Source organism: Cydia strobilella, chromosome 1 (assembly GCF_947568885.1).
Source record: "Cydia strobilella chromosome 1, ilCydStro3.1, whole genome shotgun sequence".
In the NCBI taxonomy this organism is placed as follows: Eukaryota; Metazoa; Arthropoda; class Insecta; order Lepidoptera; family Tortricidae; genus Cydia; species Cydia strobilella.
This window is the reverse complement of record NC_086041.1, coordinates 3,791,775-3,813,081: the sequence shown is the minus strand read 5'-3', so window position 1 is coordinate 3,813,081 and position 21,307 is coordinate 3,791,775. Positions and strand designations below refer to the sequence as shown.

General features: G+C 44.0%; 1 protein-coding gene across 1 annotated transcript; it reads right to left on the bottom strand.

Moving 5' to 3' along the window:
- Window positions 1-953: 953 nt before the first annotated feature.
- Window positions 954-20,929, bottom strand: LOC134745931 (septin-interacting protein 1). Its single transcript, XM_063680105.1, has 13 exons — window positions 20,579-20,929; window positions 20,037-20,180; window positions 18,824-19,023; window positions 18,126-18,245; window positions 17,641-17,804; window positions 16,077-16,260; window positions 15,740-15,943; window positions 15,333-15,550; window positions 14,506-14,702; window positions 12,242-12,460; window positions 9,352-9,515; window positions 4,115-4,343; window positions 954-3,909 (listed from the first exon to the last, which is right to left on the bottom strand). The coding sequence occupies exons 1-13, from the start codon at window positions 20,682-20,684 to the stop codon at window positions 3,737-3,739; spliced, it is 2,322 nt and encodes a 773-aa protein (XP_063536175.1). The 5' UTR covers window positions 20,685-20,929; the 3' UTR covers window positions 954-3,736.
- Between the last annotated feature and the right edge of the window lie 378 nt (window positions 20,930-21,307).

Below are 21,307 nucleotides of genomic sequence, written 5' to 3'. Positions count from 1 at the left end.
GCTTTACTATAAAGATTTATGGCGTTATTCATAAACGCGTTAGAAACAATAAAAATCAAAGGAAGATAAGCTTTACTATAAAGATTAAAATCTCCACGAACGTAATATTATTTACTAGTTTTTATGCCTAGGTATATTGCCTAGTTTAATATTATTAATACACATGTATAGCCAGTAAAACTATCAACTTAGCACCCCTGCATATAAAAATGTATGCAGGGCAGGGGTGCTAAGCTGTATATTAGGTACCTACCTAGGTAGGCATTTCGAATATTTTTACTCCACTATAAGTACGTATCAAATGTAATTTAGTACTTAGTAATTGTTATATTATGCATTTTTACACAAAACTGATTTCCAGTGATTATATAAAAATCGCGAATATTATGATTTAACTAAACTTTAAAAATCCCTTGCCATTTTAAATACCCACTTGCCTTGAATTCAGTATATTTTATAATAAGAAAAGATGTATTTAACTAAAACGTACTACTTAGTATTTTACTGCCACAACAATTATAATTTTAAGAAACAATTTCGCTACTGTTTTCAGTATTTTGTTACCTCTTGAGTTTGTCTTGTAACGAATTCCGGTCATTTATTCAAGGCAAGTTTAATATAAATAGTGCCAATTTATGATCGAATTTATTTTTTATAATTTAAGATCATTAACTATTGTTAAGTTTAACATTTATTTTAATTATATATAATTGTATAACCTCATATTAACTCCTTATATGTTTTGTTGATTTATTTGTTACCAATATTGTTTTAGTAAAATTTGTATTTTATTTGGTTGTTTTCATTAACCTTTTATCTACAAAGAAGTGAGCTCACAAGAACATGCTGAGGTAATTTAAGGAAATTAAGCATGAATAATAGTAAAACAAGAACACATAAAAATACTGTTTTTATTAATCACTTAAACTATGCAATTTTAAATAAGTTACTTCATTTCATTTTTCAACGTAGTCTTTGTCTACAGTGTACATCATATCCGTTATGGACCTTAAATGTGTGATATTTTTCTTATCAGATTCCTTTAAAAAGAGATACTACGTCGGTGACAAACAAGCATACGGCCCGCCTGATAGTAAGCAGTCACCGTAGTCTATGGACGCCTGCAACTCCAGACGTTACACGCCCGTTGCCGACCGTTTCAAATCTGTACACTCCTTTAAAAATTGAGCAGCATGGGATTTTTTCTCTTTCACTTATAAATTTCGGTATTTCGCCATCGCCTCCTACATATGATGCCACCCGGTCGGTGATAAGGACAAAGCATGGCACTATTTTCTCTTTCCTCTTATAGGAATCGCAATAAGACTATCTTTCTCTATCAAAGAGTGTCAGGCCCTTGGGGCTTGCGGACCCCTACAAATCCACAGTCAGTCACTTTGAAAACAGCGAATTCAGACGTTCCGTCAACACTAGAGTCGCGTAAAAAGGAGTCGAATTCTACAAATAAACACTCAAAAGACTCGATTTCCTACCAACCCTAATAGGGAATATTACGCAAAACTCTGCGTAGGGGGCGCCACTAGTAAACAAACCTTGATGCATCAATGTCATATTTATTCGTAACAAATAATCTGTGAAAACTTCTCAAAAAACTGTTTACGGCATAGTATGAACATAGAGTAACTTATACTAGAGCGGTACTGTCATAGAAAATTTTGTAACCCCAGTAAATTCACTGCCATCTGTCGACACACTTTAAAACTAAAAATGAAGATTTATAAAAATACGATAGAATGTATTTAAATATAGATAAATGATTTTTTTTATTTGCATTAATTATTTTTATGATTTTGACCCATGTTCTTTCACTGATATGCGTTAAAATTGTTAAATAACAAACGAAGCCGTCAACGCCATCTATACGACTGTAGGCCAAAACTAGTAGCGCCCTCTGAACGAGAATCAAATTTTCTTGATTTTCGAGGCACGTTTTTTCCTTAGACTGTATCTATCTATTACGGAGTTATATCTATCTTTGGTATGAATGTTACTCTATGGTTTACACTTACAGTTTGTGCTACTGCTGCACTCTGGCGGCAGAACATTGCAGAAATATAGGTAGAACTCGCTTAAGACGATCCTGAGGGGACCTAGCAAAAAAAGCGTCTTAGACGGGAAATCGTGTTAAACGTGAATGTAAAGCTAGTATTATTTCATATCATTTGTTTATTTAGAATGGAAGACACAACAAAGATTATAGGTAAATCAACATTAGAGTTCTTTTACCTACATAATTGTAGTATTTTGTGAGATAAACCTATAATTGGCTTTCTAATTCTATTATAGTTTTTGGATATGTATATATAGCGCTGGATTTCCATGTACCAAAAAAAAAACTGTTTGTGTCAGTATTTGTTGAGTTTCAAATTTGATATTTTTTGTTTAAGGTAGTTATTTTTTTCTTAATACTTTAAAAATGTAGGTACTTGTGAAAACGCTCTAAACCCTTCCAAGCTACCTATCCCTTGCCAACGCGCACAAAGTGAAAGTTTTATGAAGTGCTGGCCAGCCGAAGAGACACACAACGAGCTCCAAAGGTATGTGCGCAGGCATTTCTTCTAACACCCTTAATTCTAAGCGTCAAACAAGTACTTCTCGTTAATTTTAGATACAGTCCACTTAATATTCAATTCCCTTCTGGTGTCTTGAGGGCTCCCATACATAACTCCCCGCGTTTTTTATCATCCCGCCTAAATATTGGTATAAAGGCACTACCAGTATTCAATAACAATACTCAAAAAGTATTTTTTTTTGTTTGATCGTATTAAGCGGGTTCTACTGTATTCCGTAATAGGGGATATTACTGCAATGTTCTGCCACCAGAGTGCAGCACTAGCCTTTTTAGTAAACCATAGAGTAACTTTTACATACTGTACTTTTGACAGGTTTTTGACAAGTTTTCAGAGATAATAAAATATGACATTGATGCGTCAAGGCGGTTTGTTTACAGAGGACCTACCGGGTAACGCGAATCCGAAATTTCGCTATCTGCCTCTTTATCGCTCGAATATTCAAGAGTGACAGAGATGTTCCATAACGAAATTTCGATTTTCTTGTTTCGCGATAGACCCTCAGATTGTGGTAGTGGCGCCACCTACGCAGAATTTCGCGTAATCCCTATTGTCACTGAACAGTGTGGTTTCGATTAGATCCAGCACTATTCCTCAGTCGTACCCAGCAATCTGTCCAAGCCGACGGGCTCGAAGGTGCGCACGCTGTCCTTGGAGTACCTGATGACGTAGCACTGCATGCTGTTGCCGATCTTGTACAACGGCCGCACTTCCCGCGTCCGAACGTGATGCCTACAACTTGTCAGTTAACAGTTCGGGTGGACAATGGTACACTATTCCTCAGCCATACCCAGCAATCTGTCTAAGCCGACGGGTTCGAAGGTGCGGCCGCTGTCCTTGGAGTACCTGATGACGTAGCACTGCATGCTGTTGCCGATCTTGTACAACGGCCGCACTTCCCGCGTCCGAACGTGATGCCTACAACTTGTCAGTGAACAGTTCGGGTGGACAATGGTACACTATTCCTCAGCCATACCCAGCAATCTGTCTAAGCCGACGGGTTCGATGGTGCGGCCGCTGTCCTTGGAGTACCTGATGACGTAGCACTGCATGCTGTTGCCGATCTTGTACAACGGCCGCACTTCCCGCGTCCGAACGTGATGCCTACAACTTGTCAGTGAACAGTTCGGGTGGACAATGGTACACTATTCCTCAGCCATACCCAGCAATCTGTCTAAGCCGACGGGTTCGAAGGTGCGGCCGCTGTCCTTGGAGTACATGATGACGTTCCTGATGACGTAGCACTGCATGCTGTTGCCGATCTTGTACAGCGGACGGCCTTCCCGCGTCTTGCCCGCTAGCGGCACATATGTGATACCTGCAACAGATAGGAAATATAAATATGTATTTATGTAAGTTATTTAACTTCTACGGAATCTTTGGACGCACTGCGCATGTTACTTGAGTATACGTACCTAACCATTTTATAGGAGGCAATTTATAAGGCCGATCCGCTGAGCGAGTGCCCATATAAGTCGAGGATAGATAGGATGTTTTTTTGTTGTACTTTTCTATGCATTTACCTCTCTCTATACACCTCGACTCGAGCAGCTCCGAGAAGCTCTTCTGCTGCGTAGTAGAGGCCAGCACATCCGCAATCTTGCTGGTTTCCTTCTCCACGGTAAACGTGAAGCGGGGGGGAGGGGGCGGCTCCACGGAGTCGATGTCTGCGCTGCGGTTCATCATGTCGAGGGCCTTGCGGAAGGCGTCGCGGACGCCGGGCTCTTTTAGGACCTCTTCGGGGAAGATTTTCTGTGGAAGATTAGGAAGACTTTAAAACTGCTAGTAGATCACTACAGGGGACAAACGTTTAACCTAAGTTTCAATCTCACAACAGGTCATTAACTATAAAACTCCCGTGAGACTCAAACATATTAAACATATTAATGAGTACACGGCGCGCCCTCGACCAGTGAAGACGTGTCGTTGCTCCGTGAAGAGGATCCTCGTAAATTGGATCGAAACATGTCGAGCTATTTGGCTTAATAATACGTGAGTGACCCGTTTTAAAATAATTTAATAGCTCATTAGTTGGAACAAACTCACTTACAAGTATTTAACCGCATCGTAATGTTGATAAGTAATAGCCATTAAAAACCAGTTTGCATTTTGGATTAGAATTAGTTAAGATTTATAGTATGTATTTTCTCAAATCATTTTTTAAACCTAAGACCCTAATATGTTAAACATAAGCTATTGTTTCTTTTAAGTGAGCGGTCGGCCATTGTGTCTGAGCGCATGCTAAAACAAGAATGTCGTTTAAATAGCGGCTTAATCGTGGTGGTTTTAAGGTTCAAATATATGTAACAATATGAGCGCTCGCCCACATTGAGGTGGTCGATGGTCGTACATTACACAAAACATGTTACATGTACTTAGATTTGAACCTTAAAACCACTACGATTCAGGTTCAGCTGCGCCATCTATTAATGGAATGATACAATAAATTAAAAATCTTGTTTAATACCAAGGGCCTGACACTCTTGGATAGAGAAAGATAATCTTATTGCGATTCCTATAAGAGGAAAGAGAAAATAGTGCCATGCTTTTTCCTTATCACCGACCGGGTGGCATCATAGGTAGGAGGCGATGGCGAAATACCGAAATTTATAAAGAGTGAAAGAGAAAAAATCCTATGCTGCCCAAATTTTATATGAATATTCTTTCTCTTACCCCCGGTCGCTCGGTGGCGCGTCTATACCTACTTGTGTATAGTATGTGTATGCACGATACCGACCTTGAACTGCGTGTAGCTGTGCAGCACCTGCGCGTGCTTGGGCGCGGTGTTGAGCCAGGCGGCCAGCGCGCCCAGCGTCTCTTACCCCCGGTCGCTCGGTGGCGCGTCTATACCTACTTGTGTATAGTATGTGTATGCACGATACCGACCTTGAACTGCGTGTAGCTGTGCAGCACCTGCGCGTGCTTGGGCGCGGTGTTGAGCCAGGCGGCCAGCGCGCCCAGCGTCTCTTACCCCCGGTCGCTCGGTGGCGCGTCTATACCTACTTGTGTATAGTGTGTGTATGCACGATACCGACCTTGAACTGCGTGTAGCTGTGCAGCACCTGCGCGTGCTTGGGCGCGGTGTTGAGCCAGGCGGCCAGCGCGCCCAGCGTCTCTTACCCCCGGTCGCTCGGTGGCGCGTCTATACCTACTTGTGTATAGTGTGTGTATGCACGATACCGACCTTGAACTGCGTGTAGCTGTGCAGCACCTGCGCGTGCTTGGGCGCGGTGTTGAGCCAGGCGGCCAGCGCGCCCAGCGTCTCTTACCCCCGGTCGCTCGGTGGCGCGTCTATACCTACTTGTGTATAGTGTGTGTATGCACGATACCGACCTTGAACTGCGTGTAGCTGTGCAGCACCTGCGCGTGCTTGGGCGCGGTGTTGAGCCAGGCGGCCAGCGCGCCCAGCGTCTCTTACCCCCGGTCGCTCGGTGGCGCGTCTATACCTACTTGTGTATAGTGTGTGTATGCACGATACCGACCTTGAACTGCGTGTAGCTGTGCAGCACCTGCGCGTGCTTGGGCGCGGTGTTGAGCCAGGCGGCCAGCGCGCCCAGCGTCTCTTACCCCCGGTCGCTCGGTGGCGCGTCTATACCTACTTGTGTATAGTGTGTGTATGCACGATACCGACCTTGAACTGCGTGTAGCTGTGCAGCACCTGCGCGTGCTTGGGCGCGGTGTTGAGCCAGGCGGCCAGCGCGCCCAGCGTCTCTTACCCCCGGTCGCTCGGTGGCGCGTCTATACCTACTTGTGTATAGTGTGTGTATGCACGATACCGACCTTGAACTGCGTGTAGCTGTGCAGCACCTGCGCGTGCTTGGGCGCGGTGTTGAGCCAGGCGGCCAGCGCGCCCAGCGTCTCTTACCCCCGGTCGCTCGGTGGCGCGTCTATACCTACTTGTGTATAGTGTGTGTATGCACGATACCGACCTTGAACTGCGTGTAGCTGTGCAGCACCTGCGCGTGCTTGGGCGCGGTGTTGAGCCAGGCGGCCAGCGCGCCCAGCGTCTCTTACCCCCGGTCGCTCGGTGGCGCGTCTATACCTACTTGTGTATAGTGTGTGTATGCACGATACCGACCTTGAACTGCGTGTAGCTGTGCAGCACCTGCGCGTGCTTGGGCGCGGTGTTGAGCCAGGCGGCCAGCGCGCCCAGCGTCTCTTACCCCCGGTCGCTCGGTGGCGCGTCTATACCTACTTGTGTATAGTGTGTGTATGCACGATACCGACCTTGAACTGCGTGTAGCTGTGCAGCACCTGCGCGTGCTTGGGCGCGGTGTTGAGCCAGGCGGCCAGCGCGCCCAGCGTCTCTTACCCCCGGTCGCTCGGTGGCGCGTCTATACCTACTTGTGTATAGTGTGTGTATGCGCGATACCGACCTTGAACTGCGTGTAGCTGTGCAGCACCTGCGCGTGCTTGGGCGCGGTGTTGAGCCAGGCGGCCAGCGCGCCCAGCGTCTCTTACCCCCGGTCGCTCGGTGGCGCGTCTATACCTACTTGTGTATAGTGTGTGTATGCGCGATACCGACCTTGAACTGCGTGTAGCTGTGCAGCACCTGCGCATGCTTGGGCGCGGTGTTGAGCCAGGCGGCCAGCGCGCCCAGCGTCTCTTACCCCCGGTCGCTCGGTGGCGCGTCTATACCTACTTGTGTATAGTGTGTGTATGCACGATACCGACCTTGAACTGCGTGTAGCTGTGCAGCACCTGCGCGTGCTTGGGCGCGGTGTTGAGCCAGGCGGCCAGCGCGCCCAGCGTCTCTTACCCCCAGTCGCTCGGTGGCGCGTCTATACCTACTTGTGTATAGTGTGTGTATGCACGATACCGACCTTGAACTGCGTGTAGCTGTGCAGCACCTGCGCGTGCTTGGGCGCGGTGTTGAGCCAGGCGGCCAGCGCGCCCAGCGTCTCTTACCCCCGGTCGCTCGGTGGCGCGTCTATACCTACTTGTGTATAGTGTGTGTATGCACGATACCGACCTTGAACTGCGTGTAGCTGTGCAGCACCTGCGCGTGCTTGGGCGCGGTGTTGAGCCAGGCGGCCAGCGCGCCCAGCGTCTCTTACCCCCGGTCGCTCGGTGGCGCGTCTATACCTACTTGTGTATAGTATGTGTATGCACGATACCGACCTTGAACTGCGTGTAGCTGTGCAGCACCTGCGCGTGCTTGGGCGCGGTGTTGAGCCAGGCGGCCAGCGCGCCCAGCGTCTCTTACCCCCGGTCGCTCGGTGGCGCGTCTATACCTACTTGTGTATAGTGTGTGTATGCACGATACCGACCTTGAACTGCGTGTAGCTGTGCAGCACCTGCGCGTGCTTGGGCGCGGTGTTGAGCCAGGCGGCCAGCGCGCCCAGCGTCTCTTACCCCCGGTCGCTCGGTGGCGCGTCTATACCTACTTGTGTATAGTGTGTGTATGCACGATACCGACCTTGAACTGCGTGTAGCTGTGCAGCACCTGCGCGTGCTTGGGCGCGGTGTTGAGCCAGGCGGCCAGCGCGCCCAGCGTCTCTTACCCCCGGTCGCTCGGTGGCGCGTCTATACCTACTTGTGTATAGTGTGTGTATGCACGATACCGACCTTGAACTGCGTGTAGCTGTGCAGCACCTGCGCGTGCTTGGGCGCGGTGTTGAGCCAGGCGGCCAGCGCGCCCAGCGTCTCTTACCCCCGGTCGCTCGGTGGCGCGTCTATACCTACTTGTGTATAGTGTGTGTATGCACGATACCGACCTTGAACTGCGTGTAGCTGTGCAGCACCTGCGCGTGCTTGGGCGCGGTGTTGAGCCAGGCGGCCAGCGCGCCCAGCGTCTCTTACCCCCGGTCGCTCGGTGGCGCGTCTATACCTACTTGTGTATAGTGTGTGTATGCACGATACCGACCTTGAACTGCGTGTAGCTGTGCAGCACCTGCGCGTGCTTGGGCGCGGTGTTGAGCCAGGCGGCCAGCGCGCCCAGCGTCTCTTACCCCCGGTCGCTCGGTGGCGCGTCTATACCTACTTGTGTATAGTGTGTGTATGCACGATACCGACCTTGAACTGCGTGTAGCTGTGCAGCACCTGCGCGTGCTTGGGCGCGGTGTTGAGCCAGGCGGCCAGCGCGCCCAGCGTCTCTTACCCCCGGTCGCTCGGTGGCGCGTCTATACCTACTTGTGTATAGTGTGTGTATGCACGATACCGACCTTGAACTGCGTGTAGCTGTGCAGCACCTGCGCGTGCTTGGGCGCGGTGTTGAGCCAGGCGGCCAGCGCGCCCAGCGTCTCTTACCCCCGGTCGCTCGGTGGCGCGTCTATACCTACTTGTGTATAGTGTGTGTATGCACGATACCGACCTTGAACTGCGTGTAGCTGTGCAGCACCTGCGCGTGCTTGGGCGCGGTGTTGAGCCAGGCGGCCAGCGCGCCCAGCGTCTCTTACCCCCGGTCGCTCGGTGGCGCGTCTATACCTACTTGTGTATAGTGTGTGTATGCACGATACCGACCTTGAACTGCGTGTAGCTGTGCAGCACCTGCGCGTGCTTGGGCGCGGTGTTGAGCCAGGCGGCCAGCGCGCCCAGCGTCTCTTACCCCCGGTCGCTCGGTGGCGCGTCTATACCTACTTGTGTATAGTGTGTGTATGCACGATACCGACCTTGAACTGCGTGTAGCTGTGCAGCACCTGCGCGTGCTTGGGCGCGGTGTTGAGCCAGGCGGCCAGCGCGCCCAGCGTCTCTTACCCCCGGTCGCTCGGTGGCGCGTCTATACCTACTTGTGTATAGTGTGTGTATGCACGATACCGACCTTGAACTGCGTGTAGCTGTGCAGCACCTGCGCGTGCTTGGGCGCGGTGTTGAGCCAGGCGGCCAGCGCGCCCAGCCAGCGCGGCAGCAGCGCGCGCGCCGCCACCGCGCCCAGCGTCGGCGCGCCCAGCAGCTCCAGCCAGTCCACGCACCACAACCACGCCGCTGTGCAACAACAAAGCGTACATATTAAATCAAATTTACAATCGGGTCTATCGCGAATTTATCTCTGTTTTGACATTTTGCTGGGACGTCAGTTAGCCGCGTGTCGCGACCACGACCAGTGAAACCTGTGTCGAAACGTCGGTAAATAAAGGTAACAAAATAAATTCGCGGTAGACCCGATTGTAAATGTGATTTAATATGTGTTCAAAACGCGAAAGTTTTAAATGTTATATAACAAAGCGTACAGTCAATCAATGTTATTTATTATTCCGTTTCTCATGCTTTATGATGCCATCCCCTGAATGTGTGGCGTAATTTATGGGTGACCCCAATGAAATATGACGGCAACGCCCACATGACTGTCACTTATTTGACACTTCCCCATAAATATATCCCGCACGCAGCTTTGAATATTACCCAATACACCGTTGCCCGGTATTAAAAAACTTGTATATGGTCATTAAAAGTTTTAAAAATATATATTATGTTAAACATATTGCGCGGTATTACAATATTTGACGTTGTCAAGCTGCGCGTAGTATATTGTATTGTATTCATTTAATTCAAGCAACATGGCTCATAAAGCTTTGAAACATAAAAATCTATTAAAATTAAAATACAAACTTAAAAATTAAAATATGTATTACTAAAATATTAACTAAGTTACAGGAAACATGTCAAAAATAAAAGAATAAAAATTAATATTAAAATCGAGTCGCTTGCGGCACAATACACGTAGTCTTTTTTGAGTTCTAGACAGACTTTTGTATAGTTATTTAATTCGTTAATGTGCCGTAGCTTCAGAGAGCGGAGTTTTTGAAAATTCGTAGCGCTATTTTAGATAATAATACGATTGCCAATAATTTTATTGAGGGGAGACCTTTTCCGTGACGTTAATGTTTTATATTAATAAAAGTGTAATAAATATGATTTAAGCAATATTGTAAGCGTCCTGAATAAAAGTATTTTTAACCGACTTCAAGATTTCAAAAGGAGGAGGTTATCAATTCGGTTGTATGTTTTTTTTGTTTTTTTTTTTTTTTTAATGTTTGTTACTCCATAACTCCGTCATTTCTGGACCGATTTTGAAAATTCTTTTTTTGATTGTAAGTATATACATACAGATTGGTCCCGTTTTTGTCAAAACGCAGTTCTGATGATGGGATCCATGAGGAATCGAGGGAACTCCTCAAATGTTAAAGGCTTACATATAGTGATTTTAGTATTTTCATCAACAAATCAAGCACTTACATTTAAAAAAGTGACATTTGATGAAGTGGAACTGCTGATGATGATCAGAACGGAACTCTTCAATGACGCATAGTTCACCTTTGGCGATTTGTCCTCTTCGTTATGTTTGTTAAGCAAGTTAGGTTTTCATGAAACATTTTTGTCAAGCTCGAGTTCTGATGATGGGATCCATGAGGAATCGAGGGAACTCCTCAAATGTGAAAGGCATACATATAGTGATTTTTGTATTTTTATCAACAAATCCAGCATTTCCATTTTAAAAAGTGACATTTGATGAAGTGGAACTGCTGATGATGATCAGAATGGAACTCTTTAATGACGCATAGTTTACGTTTGGCGATTTGTCCTCTTCTTTATGTTTGTTAAGCAACTTAAGTTTTTAAGGCATATTTTTGTCAAGCTCGAGTTCTGACGATGAGACCCATGAGGAACCGAGGGAACTCCTCAAATGTGAAATGCATACATATTGATATTTTTGTATTTTCATCAACAAATCCAGCATTTACATTTAAAAAAGTGACATTTGATTAAGTGGAACTGCTGATGATGATCAGAATGGAACTCTTCAATGACACATAGTTCACGTTTGGCGATTTGTTCTCTTCCTTATGGACCCAGACCCAAACTTGGACCCGGACTCGGACCCGGACCCGGGTCTGGACATGGACCCCAACTCGGATCTGGACCCGGACCGAACTCTGACCCAAACTTGGACCCGGACAGCCGGACACGGACCCGGACTCGGATCCGGACCCAGACCCGGACCCGGAAATGCTACTAGAAAAGTGGGTTAGGTTGGGTTAGAACTGTGACCCTTACAGAAACGAAATGCTATCAGAAAAGTAGGTTAGGTTAGAACTGCGACCCTTACAAAAACGAAATGCTACTAGAAAAGTGGGTGGTTTTACCTCCTTTTCTACATTATTAGGCAATATTATAATAATTAGGCAATTAGGCAAAATTAGTCAAAAGATGGATTAGGATAATTACGCAAAATATGCTGTCTATTTCATTTCATTGTCTGGAATCTAAGAGTGCACCATCAACAATAAGTAAACTTTCAGCGGCATCCCCCATTGAAGTTGGGTTTTTTTTCTTAAAAATTATATTCTTTCTTCTTGTTCTTCTTCAATCTTGAGGCCTTTCTCTAGTAGCTTCATCGATTCTATCCTGATTTTTTTAATTCGCTCGATAAAAAAAAATCACGAACTTATGTCTAAAATGCATTTAAAAAAATTGTAACAAATGTTGCACAAAAGCTAAAAAAATATGAAAATTGCTTCTAAAAATTAGTAATATCATCAATTTTTTAACATGCAGATACGTCTGCGAGCGATACTCCAAATTTTATATTAAAGGAAAAAATTAGCAATATCATGTTTGATACATCCATCAGGCTCACATCACTCTCACGCGAGTGAGAGAAGAATCGGCACCTACAGGGGGGAGGGGGAGGGGGGGGTGTTAGTTCTTACTGTTCTCCTGTCCGACGAGGTGCACGGGCGCGTGCTGGAGACAGTGCTCCAGCTTGGGCACGATGTGGTGGTGCAGCATGGCCTGCAGCGCGGCGCCCCACGCGTCGCGCCACGCCGCCAGCAGCGGGCGCGCCGACCCGTCCGCCGGGTGCCACGCCGCCAGCGCCGCCGCCAGCCGCGACCGGATCAGGGGGTACACTGCCGTCGCCAACGCCGTCCCTGACACAAACACAATATACTTTTCATTTCTCATGCTCTGAAAGAGGGTCATTGTTGTTCTAAAAGGTGTGCAGAAAATGATACGTGTCTGCACTAGAGCATTTTACGTTCGATGTACGATTTTATTAATTTGTTTACAATAAGCAATTGAAATTTAAGTTTAAATGGATTTGTTATACAATTTCCATTCTAGTATTTGACTCTCCATTCCATAAATAACGATACTTTTGCCTGAATTGTTAATTCAAAGTACCCTCAAGAAATACTATAAAAATGTATACTTAGTCATGTTTTTTAAAAAACCCATGCATTTTACTTTTCTCGTATTCGAAATGAAAAGTAGAGTGTTTAACTCGGGTGAAAGGCATCATTTCTGCCTCAGACTCTTGGCGCTCTCACTGCGTTCGAGCGCCAAAATACCTCGGCAGGAATGAGTGCCTTTCATCCCTTGGTTAACAATCTACTATTGTAATACAGTTACTCAAAAAGTGGTACTTTTTGTGGCTGCGTAGCGTGTGAGAAGCTCAATTTCTCGAACTAGTGCTTTTTACTTTTTAGTTCCAAACTATACTTTCGAAACGCAGTTAAAATTGAATTTAGCGCGGAGCAGGTACCAGGGCCTCATGAGTTACTCGGAGGTGTCGTTGACCAACCCGCGCCGGGCCCGCGGCGGCCGCGGCCGGGGCGCGCACGAGTATGAAGGTATCGCGGGCTGCGGCAGCTCGCATATCGCGGGCTGTATAGGTACTTTTGGTTTTGGTTTGGTTTGGTGGTATGATTCTACTAATGATATATTAATTTATTATTTTTTCGCAATTGTATTAAAAAACGTCGTTTACAACACGTGTGAAATGTCTTTTCACACTAGTTGTAAAATGTACTATTCTTTTCTTTTCTTGATGGACTTGAGGGCGGTGTTGCCCGTAGCCAATGTCACGTAAAAGGGTAGGAACAAAATAAATACTCTTAGAGCACGACGCTGTTCGGTGGTTGTTGTAGTTGTCTCGTAAAACCGATAGCTGGATTTTACGAGAAGCACGTGGACTACCGGCCGTTGACTCCAAAATGGTGGTTAAACACGCTTTGAGATTAATTCTCCATTCACTGCACACTACCACATTAGATTATTGTATAATAAAGCTATCGATATTACACTTTAAACAATATTAATGAGCAAAAAACAAGGGAATTAATCACGAGGCTACTATCAAGATGGCGTTCGAACCGGAAGTCCACAATATACTTCTGTTACACCACTTCAGGGTCGAATCATGCTGTCCCTTGCTGATGTATGTCACTATTCCTTTTGGCTATTTAGGGTTGTCGAAATTCAAGTCGTTATCTTATCTGCGGTCGTGCACGCAAAGGAACGTCAAGTTGTGCCAACCCTAATAAAATAAAATAAAATAAATAAAATAAATAAAGTTTTATTACAGGCAACACGTACAGTTGTACACCCATATCAACATACAATTTAAAAGTTACAATGCCAAAAGGAATACTTAACTAAAAACAAAACACTTAAAATAAAAGTTAAACAATTAAAATAGTATTACACTATTTTTTGTTCCCGTTTTTTATTTTTTCCCGTAATAATTGGTCGCAGCAATGCCGAGCCGGACGTAGCCGAGTTTGCCCGAAAGGAGTGTCTCCCCACTGGTTACAGTTCAGACTAAGTAATGGGAATCTGAGGCTCCAAAGTGAAAATACAGTTTCGAAGCAGGAGCAGATGCAATCAGGATAAACGAAACTAGAGATTGACCGAATATGAACTTTGCCGAATTACATTGCCTTTTATAATAGGTCCTGATTAATAAATGTATCCTGGTCACGGCACCACGTCCAACGTTTTACTATACCTCTGCCGATACGAGGAGAGTCAGGAGAGTGCGTGATTAAATGTTATGGATATTGATGATGAGCACGGCCTCCATCTGTAACCGTGGGGCCACCACGTTGGCGGCCCCGGACGCTGATAGCCGCATTAGCCCCTCCATTAGTGAAGCCAGCATGTATCTCCATCAGCTAGAGGATGTAGTGCTCACCAGCGAGAGGATGCCACGGCAGCACCCAATGATGCAGCGGCTGCGTGTCGTGCGTGGGGTCCCAGCCTCGCACGGCCTCTAGTAGCCGCGGGGCCACAACGTTGGCGGCTACAGACGCTGACAGCCAAGGAGGACAGGCTTGGGACCACTCCGTTAGGGAAGCCAGCATGGCCTCAGGGATGCGGGGGTTCCATACTCTGAAAAGGACAATGAAATTCATATTCAGGCAAATGCTACTGCCCGGATATTCTACCTCAACTTTTGTTGGCTACGTGAAGCATATGTCAGCTATGACAGACGAATTTTAAGAAAATCTTATAAAGGATTAGTAGTGCAATTCAGTCGTTCGAACACCGCCATCTAGCGTAAAATGGTATTAAGGCCGTTCCATCGGTTTGCCGCTGTCTTTGTCACATTTCGCAAGAAAAAATGGGAAAGCACATACACGCCAAGTGTCAATTTTGATCGAATTTTGTCGGTTTTTATTTATTTTAAAAACGTTACCTTACAATATCGAAATTCTAAAGCTATGAAATTACTATTTATGTTAAGATTGTTTTTTCTTCTTTTTTTGTTTATAGTATCATATAATAAATAACCGAGTAAAGTAGGATTAAAAGTCAGAGTTAAAGGTTACTTTGGGAATTCATTGTATCGACCGAAGTTTCATAATTCGTGTATCGGAAGCTATGTTGTTAAAGATAATATAGTCAAGAACTACATATATTTTTTCCACGTCTACGAATATCAACGCCTCTTAGAAAAACATGATCATATAATGAGATTTTTCGCCTTCTGGCTCAGGGAACCGCCTTAATAATACTTACGCGGCAGCAGTCTTAAGTGCAGGAGCGTAATGTTGCCAAAGAAGACTGTTATAAGCCTCTTCGCTTAGCAACTGACGCCATTTGAGGAACACTGGGACCGGTTCCGAGGGCGCCTTGAGAGGGTCCCACTGAGCCATTAGTGCGCTGAATAAAGGACTGACGATGTTGCCGGCGATGGCGCCGATACCGAACATGTCGTATTCGAGCGGGTAAGATTCCTGCGAAATAAAATTAGATTACAATATACAAATATTATAATCAATGTTTATTTTATTTTTAAATGATTACACAGCACTGGACAGAGATCTATGAGAAATTGGGGGGAGGCCTTTGCCCAGCAGTGGGATACGACAGGCTTTAAATAAATAAACAAAACCCCTAATATAACAACATAAAAGATTTCTCACCTTAAGATCCGAGACGACCTCATACGCCCTCTCAAGCGAGAGGTCCGGTTCGCTTAGCTGCGCCACTCGCTCCCTGATATCTCGCACTTTATCGATAATCTCATCCTGCTCTTTAAGTTTGTCATCGCACTCTTTCAAGTCTCGCTCTAGAACTATGATCTCGTCCTCCGCCTGTTGTAGCTCGCGAGCGTTTTGAATTATATCCTGTGGAAGAATTACATTTTATTAATTTGATACTTCTTGTCTTAAACATAAAGACGATTTTTGGGTGGAGTTGCGTCTGGAGTTACTGCGTAATGTATATCTGTCCCACTCTAACTACATGTCCCTCGCTAACCTGCTCGCAGCACTCCACCATCAGCTCCAGGTTATGCACCAGCTGTGGGGCGGAGAAATTAGTGCACTTTCGCCGCGGCTCGTGTTCGAAGCGTGGCGCCACTGCTCTAAGTGCGTGGTACCCGCTTAAAACTCGCTTCTCTTTGCCCGTCATGTCGATTACTGGTACTCGAGACAGCTCACTACTGCAAAATAAATATGACTATGTAAACCAAGTCCCTAAAACAGGTGTTGTACGAGTATGCTAATTAATAAGTTATTAGACCGCAATTCCTAGTGTGTTTTCAGCACAAAATCCTACAGTAGGTATCCCTTGTGAGACTTCTTCCAGTAGCTATACAATTTTCTACCTTACTCTATAAGAATAAAGTCTAATCTCGAATGATATACACGGTGGCTAAAAAATAAGTGCATTCCCGTTGCTAGGAGGTTTTGGGATTTCACTGAGCAACTTTTACTATGGGACCATCCCCGAAATCGCGAATTTTTTTTTTCACCTCAGCAGCTCGAACAAGCCTACTTTCGTCACTCCCTGGAGTGAGGAAAGTGCGATTTTCCTCACTCCAGGGAGTGAAACAATGTAGCTTTTTAATTTAGTGAAGGCCATGAACTTTATACTACGGTACGGTACGGTACGGTACGGTCCGTCTGTCGTATCGTATCGTATCGTATCGTATCGTATCTTATCGTATCGTACATATTATAATACTTTTTCTTCTGTTTATTCTGTGTAATTCGAAATACATTTTAACCTTTAATATGTTCTCACTACTGAGGTGAAAAATTATGTGTGCAACACGAGAGCAAAGTTATTTTACATCTCGTGTTTTTGAGTCCCTCGCTACGCTCAAGATTCTACCTTAGAATCACTCGCTTCGCTCGTGATTCAATTATAGAATCTTTCGCTTTCTCGGGACTCAAAATAAACACTCGCAAGAAAAACCAACTTTCCTCTCTTGTTGCACAAATAACTATTGCCTGTTTCATACATTTTGGCTGGTCCATTTTCTATGGGAGGGTAAATCTTTTTTCGCGATTTCGTGGTTGGTCCCATAGTAAAAGTTATGCTCAGTATAATCCCAAAACCTCCCTGGCAACGGGAATGCACTTACTTTTTAGCAACCCTGTATAATTTGAATTTTTTTTTTTTCATTTTATGGATAAATGAATACGAATTGTGAATGATGTGCGTACGTTATTAGGTTTCCCCTTCTGTATGACGTCATCAGTCTCTATATAGTAACGGCCTTTGGGGAACTTCTTTTAACTAATGGTATGATTTCTCTGGAGCTTTCACTTCCAGACGGCGCAGTGATACGTACAATATCTAACCTTATCCCCATACGAATAGAGTCTAGTCTCTAATTAATACCTCCTGGACTATGTCGTCCCGGTAGAAATACCAGGGATTCTTTCGCCACCACCCATCTGGGATTCCTTCCAGCACTCACACACAATTTCTAACCTTATTCCCAGTTAAATAGAGTCTAATCTCGAAAAACGGATAAATTAAAGTACCAAATTGTCTTGTTTTTATATGAATAAATGAATAAGGATATGAGTACCTGCCGATAGTGTGCACGGTGGGCTTTCCTTCCTGTATGACGTCATTGGAGTCTCTGTAAAAGTACCGGCCCTTGTGCGACTTCTTCCAGTGGTATGATTTCTCTGGGGCCTTCTCATCTTCCTTCTCTTTCAGGCGGCGCTCTTCCTCTCTCTTTGCTTTTTGCTGAAATAACAATGGTAATCACGGTTCATGAGATACAGCCTGGTGACGGACAGACAGACGGACAGTGGAGTATACTGATTTAAACTAACACGATTTTCACTCATAATTTTAACTAACTACCCAAAGGGTAAAAACGGGACCCTATTACTAAGACTCCACTGTCCATAATTTTAAAACTAACATGTTTACGTTTAATAAATAAACGTAAGTTTGTACGCGATTAAGTCTCGTGTTAGTTTTAAAATTATGAACAGTGGAGTCTTAGTAATAGGGTCCCGTTTTTACCCTTTGGGTACGGAACTCTAAAAATCAGATACTTACGGCTGCTTTCTCGGGACCATAGGCGCCTATAGCACCTCGCCCTTTCCTCACGGTCGCTTCGACGGGCGCCGATATGCCCTGCAGGTCTTTGCCCAGACCGCGCCCCGGTTGGTAACCCATCTGAAACCAGATTACATAATGTTCGAGATAATGTGTTCTAAAAAAAAAGAAAAAAAAAAAGAATCTTAAAATATTTAAATGTTATTTTAATTTTAACCTTTTACGCGCGACTGCAACCCAATACCTTTGTGCATTCTAAAAAGGGTCGACATGACGCGTAGGATTATAATTTATTATGAAATAAATAAAGTCACATCAGAGCTTGTCATGTTATACGAACGGGAACTTTTAGTTCATAGATTAGAATGAAATAAAGATAAGAAAAATTAAATATTGTTGAAAATTTAAATATTATTATGAGCAAGCGATGTACTACAATTCGAAACTCATACTTTATTTTCAGCCACTTATGAAAAAAAAAATTTTTTGTGGATCTCTACAAAATCTCGGATTTCCGGGTTCAACAGGCCACGGTAACTCATAACCCTACGTACCCGCAAACCCTATTATTTTTCCTAACTGCAAGCCCCTTTTCACATCACGATCCTATACATCTCACTGGGGATGTGGCGATGTCCTGGTATCAGTATCTATCAGACAGAAGTCTAAATAAAAACTAGGTTATAAATAGAACATACCTGTAAGAGCAGTTTAGCTCCAATACCCTTGGTATGTTTCTCCCAAGTGCCCATATTACCACCGAAATTAGCACTGCGCATCCCCTGACCCTGTCTCCGGATGCCTGCTGTCTCCGACTCATCTGGTTGGGCCACTGTGGACTCCTCATCGGAGCTGTCAACTATGATTGGCCTGGATGATTTTTCTGTTGATTCTATCTCTGGAAAAGAAATAGACAATATGAGGCTAAAGTAATATCATCCCGTCCTGGCCGGTTTCGGCCACGGCGACAGGGTCTGTACTGGCACGGAATAAGTATATACTGGTAAGGAATAAATAGTATTATCATACAGAACGGCCACGCACCGCCCCGCCCCGAGACGAGTTACCTCGCCCTGAGACAGCAGATTCACGGCCGTTTGCCGGCCGCTCAGTACTATTTTTAAGCAACTTACTCACACTATGACGCATGATGCGTGTACACACGCGCCGTTAACACATAGAAACGCAAGTGATTTTTGATGTATAGTGTGTCCGCCCTGTGGTACTGGCTAGTGAGAGTGACGATGAACTCTCAGGTAAGGTGAGGTGTATTGGCTAAATGGTTCTCTGGAACTATACTGGTCATAAGGTCACGTTCAATCTACATTTAATTGACCAAGCATTAGCAAAGGTCTCCACATCAGCTGGGGCAAAAATGGATGTTCTCTGCAGGTCGCATTTCTTAACCGATTCTTGTGAAATTTTGTGAGGCAGTTCGGTAGTTGGATAGAATTTTTCTATCGTTTGGATTTTTGAAAAAAATTCTAAATGGCATAAATTGGCTTAAAGGACTGAAGCGCCAGTAGGGTCTATGGCACTTAAGACTATTGAGGATTTGCTGTGATTAAGATTCAACAAAGTATTTATTTTTAATTTTTTAATGATTCCTTTTATTGAAGTGTAAGGATTATTTGTATTCTAAAACTTTCTTAGTAACAAATAGAAACTTCTATCATTCATTGAAAATGTACATATTGTGTGTCAGTTTTGTGACAGCCCATACAAAATGTAAAAATGTGTGTGTGTGTAAAAATGTAACACAAAACTGAATTTTTTTCAGACACTAGTTCCTATTTAAATTGATAGTTCTCATGATTCTGAATAGAAATAACCCAAAAGTTGATGGTTTAAAAAGGCTTGAAAATTTCTGGTATTTCTGCATTTATGCTAACCATGGTATAAACATTTTACCTTGTTTAGCCTCCTTTTTTTTTCCCGCCTGCTGCACGCCCCCCGCCACAAACCCGATGGGAGCAGCATAGTCCTTCTGCTTGCGGCTTCTCTGTCGCACATTATCTTCATTGTCATCCTCATCACTGTCTTTAGCCCATACACCTGGAATTTCAATTATAATGTTAGTTTACTGCTAGCCTGTCTCCGCAGACGTCTTGTCTGGTTGCTCTTGGCATAGGCCTCTCCCATATTCCTCCATGAGTCCCTGTCTAGAGCCTATCTTCTCCACAAGGCTCCAGCCACCTGCCATCTCAATTTTTTTTTTATTTCAATTATATTGTTAGCAAAAGATATTAACAGTTTAACAACTAATGTTTGGCACACAAAAAATGTTAAGAGTTTCCTAATTATATTATCTACAAACTGCATAACAATAAACACAAATGTAAGAGATATATTATTACAAGGGTAATTAAGAAGACAAACCAAATTACTAGTATATAACAACCTAAATAAACAAAATAAATTACATATAATTGTGAAATAGGTAATTCTCTAACCATATATTTGATGTTCCTTCTTGGCCCTTCCTCTCCTGTTTGGATTAAATTCGTTGTCTAAATCATAATCAGTGATTTCGAAACGTATCACCTCGTCATCTGACATGATAAAAATCTAAATTAAAGACGGTGTTTTAGTAATAATTAGGAAAGAAGCTTTTGTTGTTGGTATGAAGTTTGTTGTCGAGTGATATTATACACAAATCCTGTTTTTAAACCAGTATATACAATTTCCACAAGGACCGTTGTTAAATAGCACTAAATTTATAGGAAAATAATAGCGAAAATGTTATTTTAACAAAATATAAGTCTTCGCATCACCGTACAATCCACAAGGTCCATCATAACAAATTTGACACTGACATCCGTGACATCGTGACAACAACAGTTGACAGTAAACGACAGCATGTTCAATATATAGTATAGCGTTTATTTCCTTAACTCAAACAGAAAAAATTTATAGTCGATATAGTTGGTCATACCAAATTGTCTGTAAATAAGAACAAAAAAAACTATACTCGTCCTTTTCTTTGTGGTGCTAGTACTAGTATAAGACAAAGATAGTATGATTCTCTCTGTCTATGTTTGAAATGAGACAGTCCTTTGACTAACTATAAATCGATGAAATCGCATGTTGCAGTCCTTCAGTCCTTTACAACCATTTACAGCGTGATATCGATGAAAATGACATTTACGCAAAATCTATCTTGTCGATAGTTATTTTTCCAG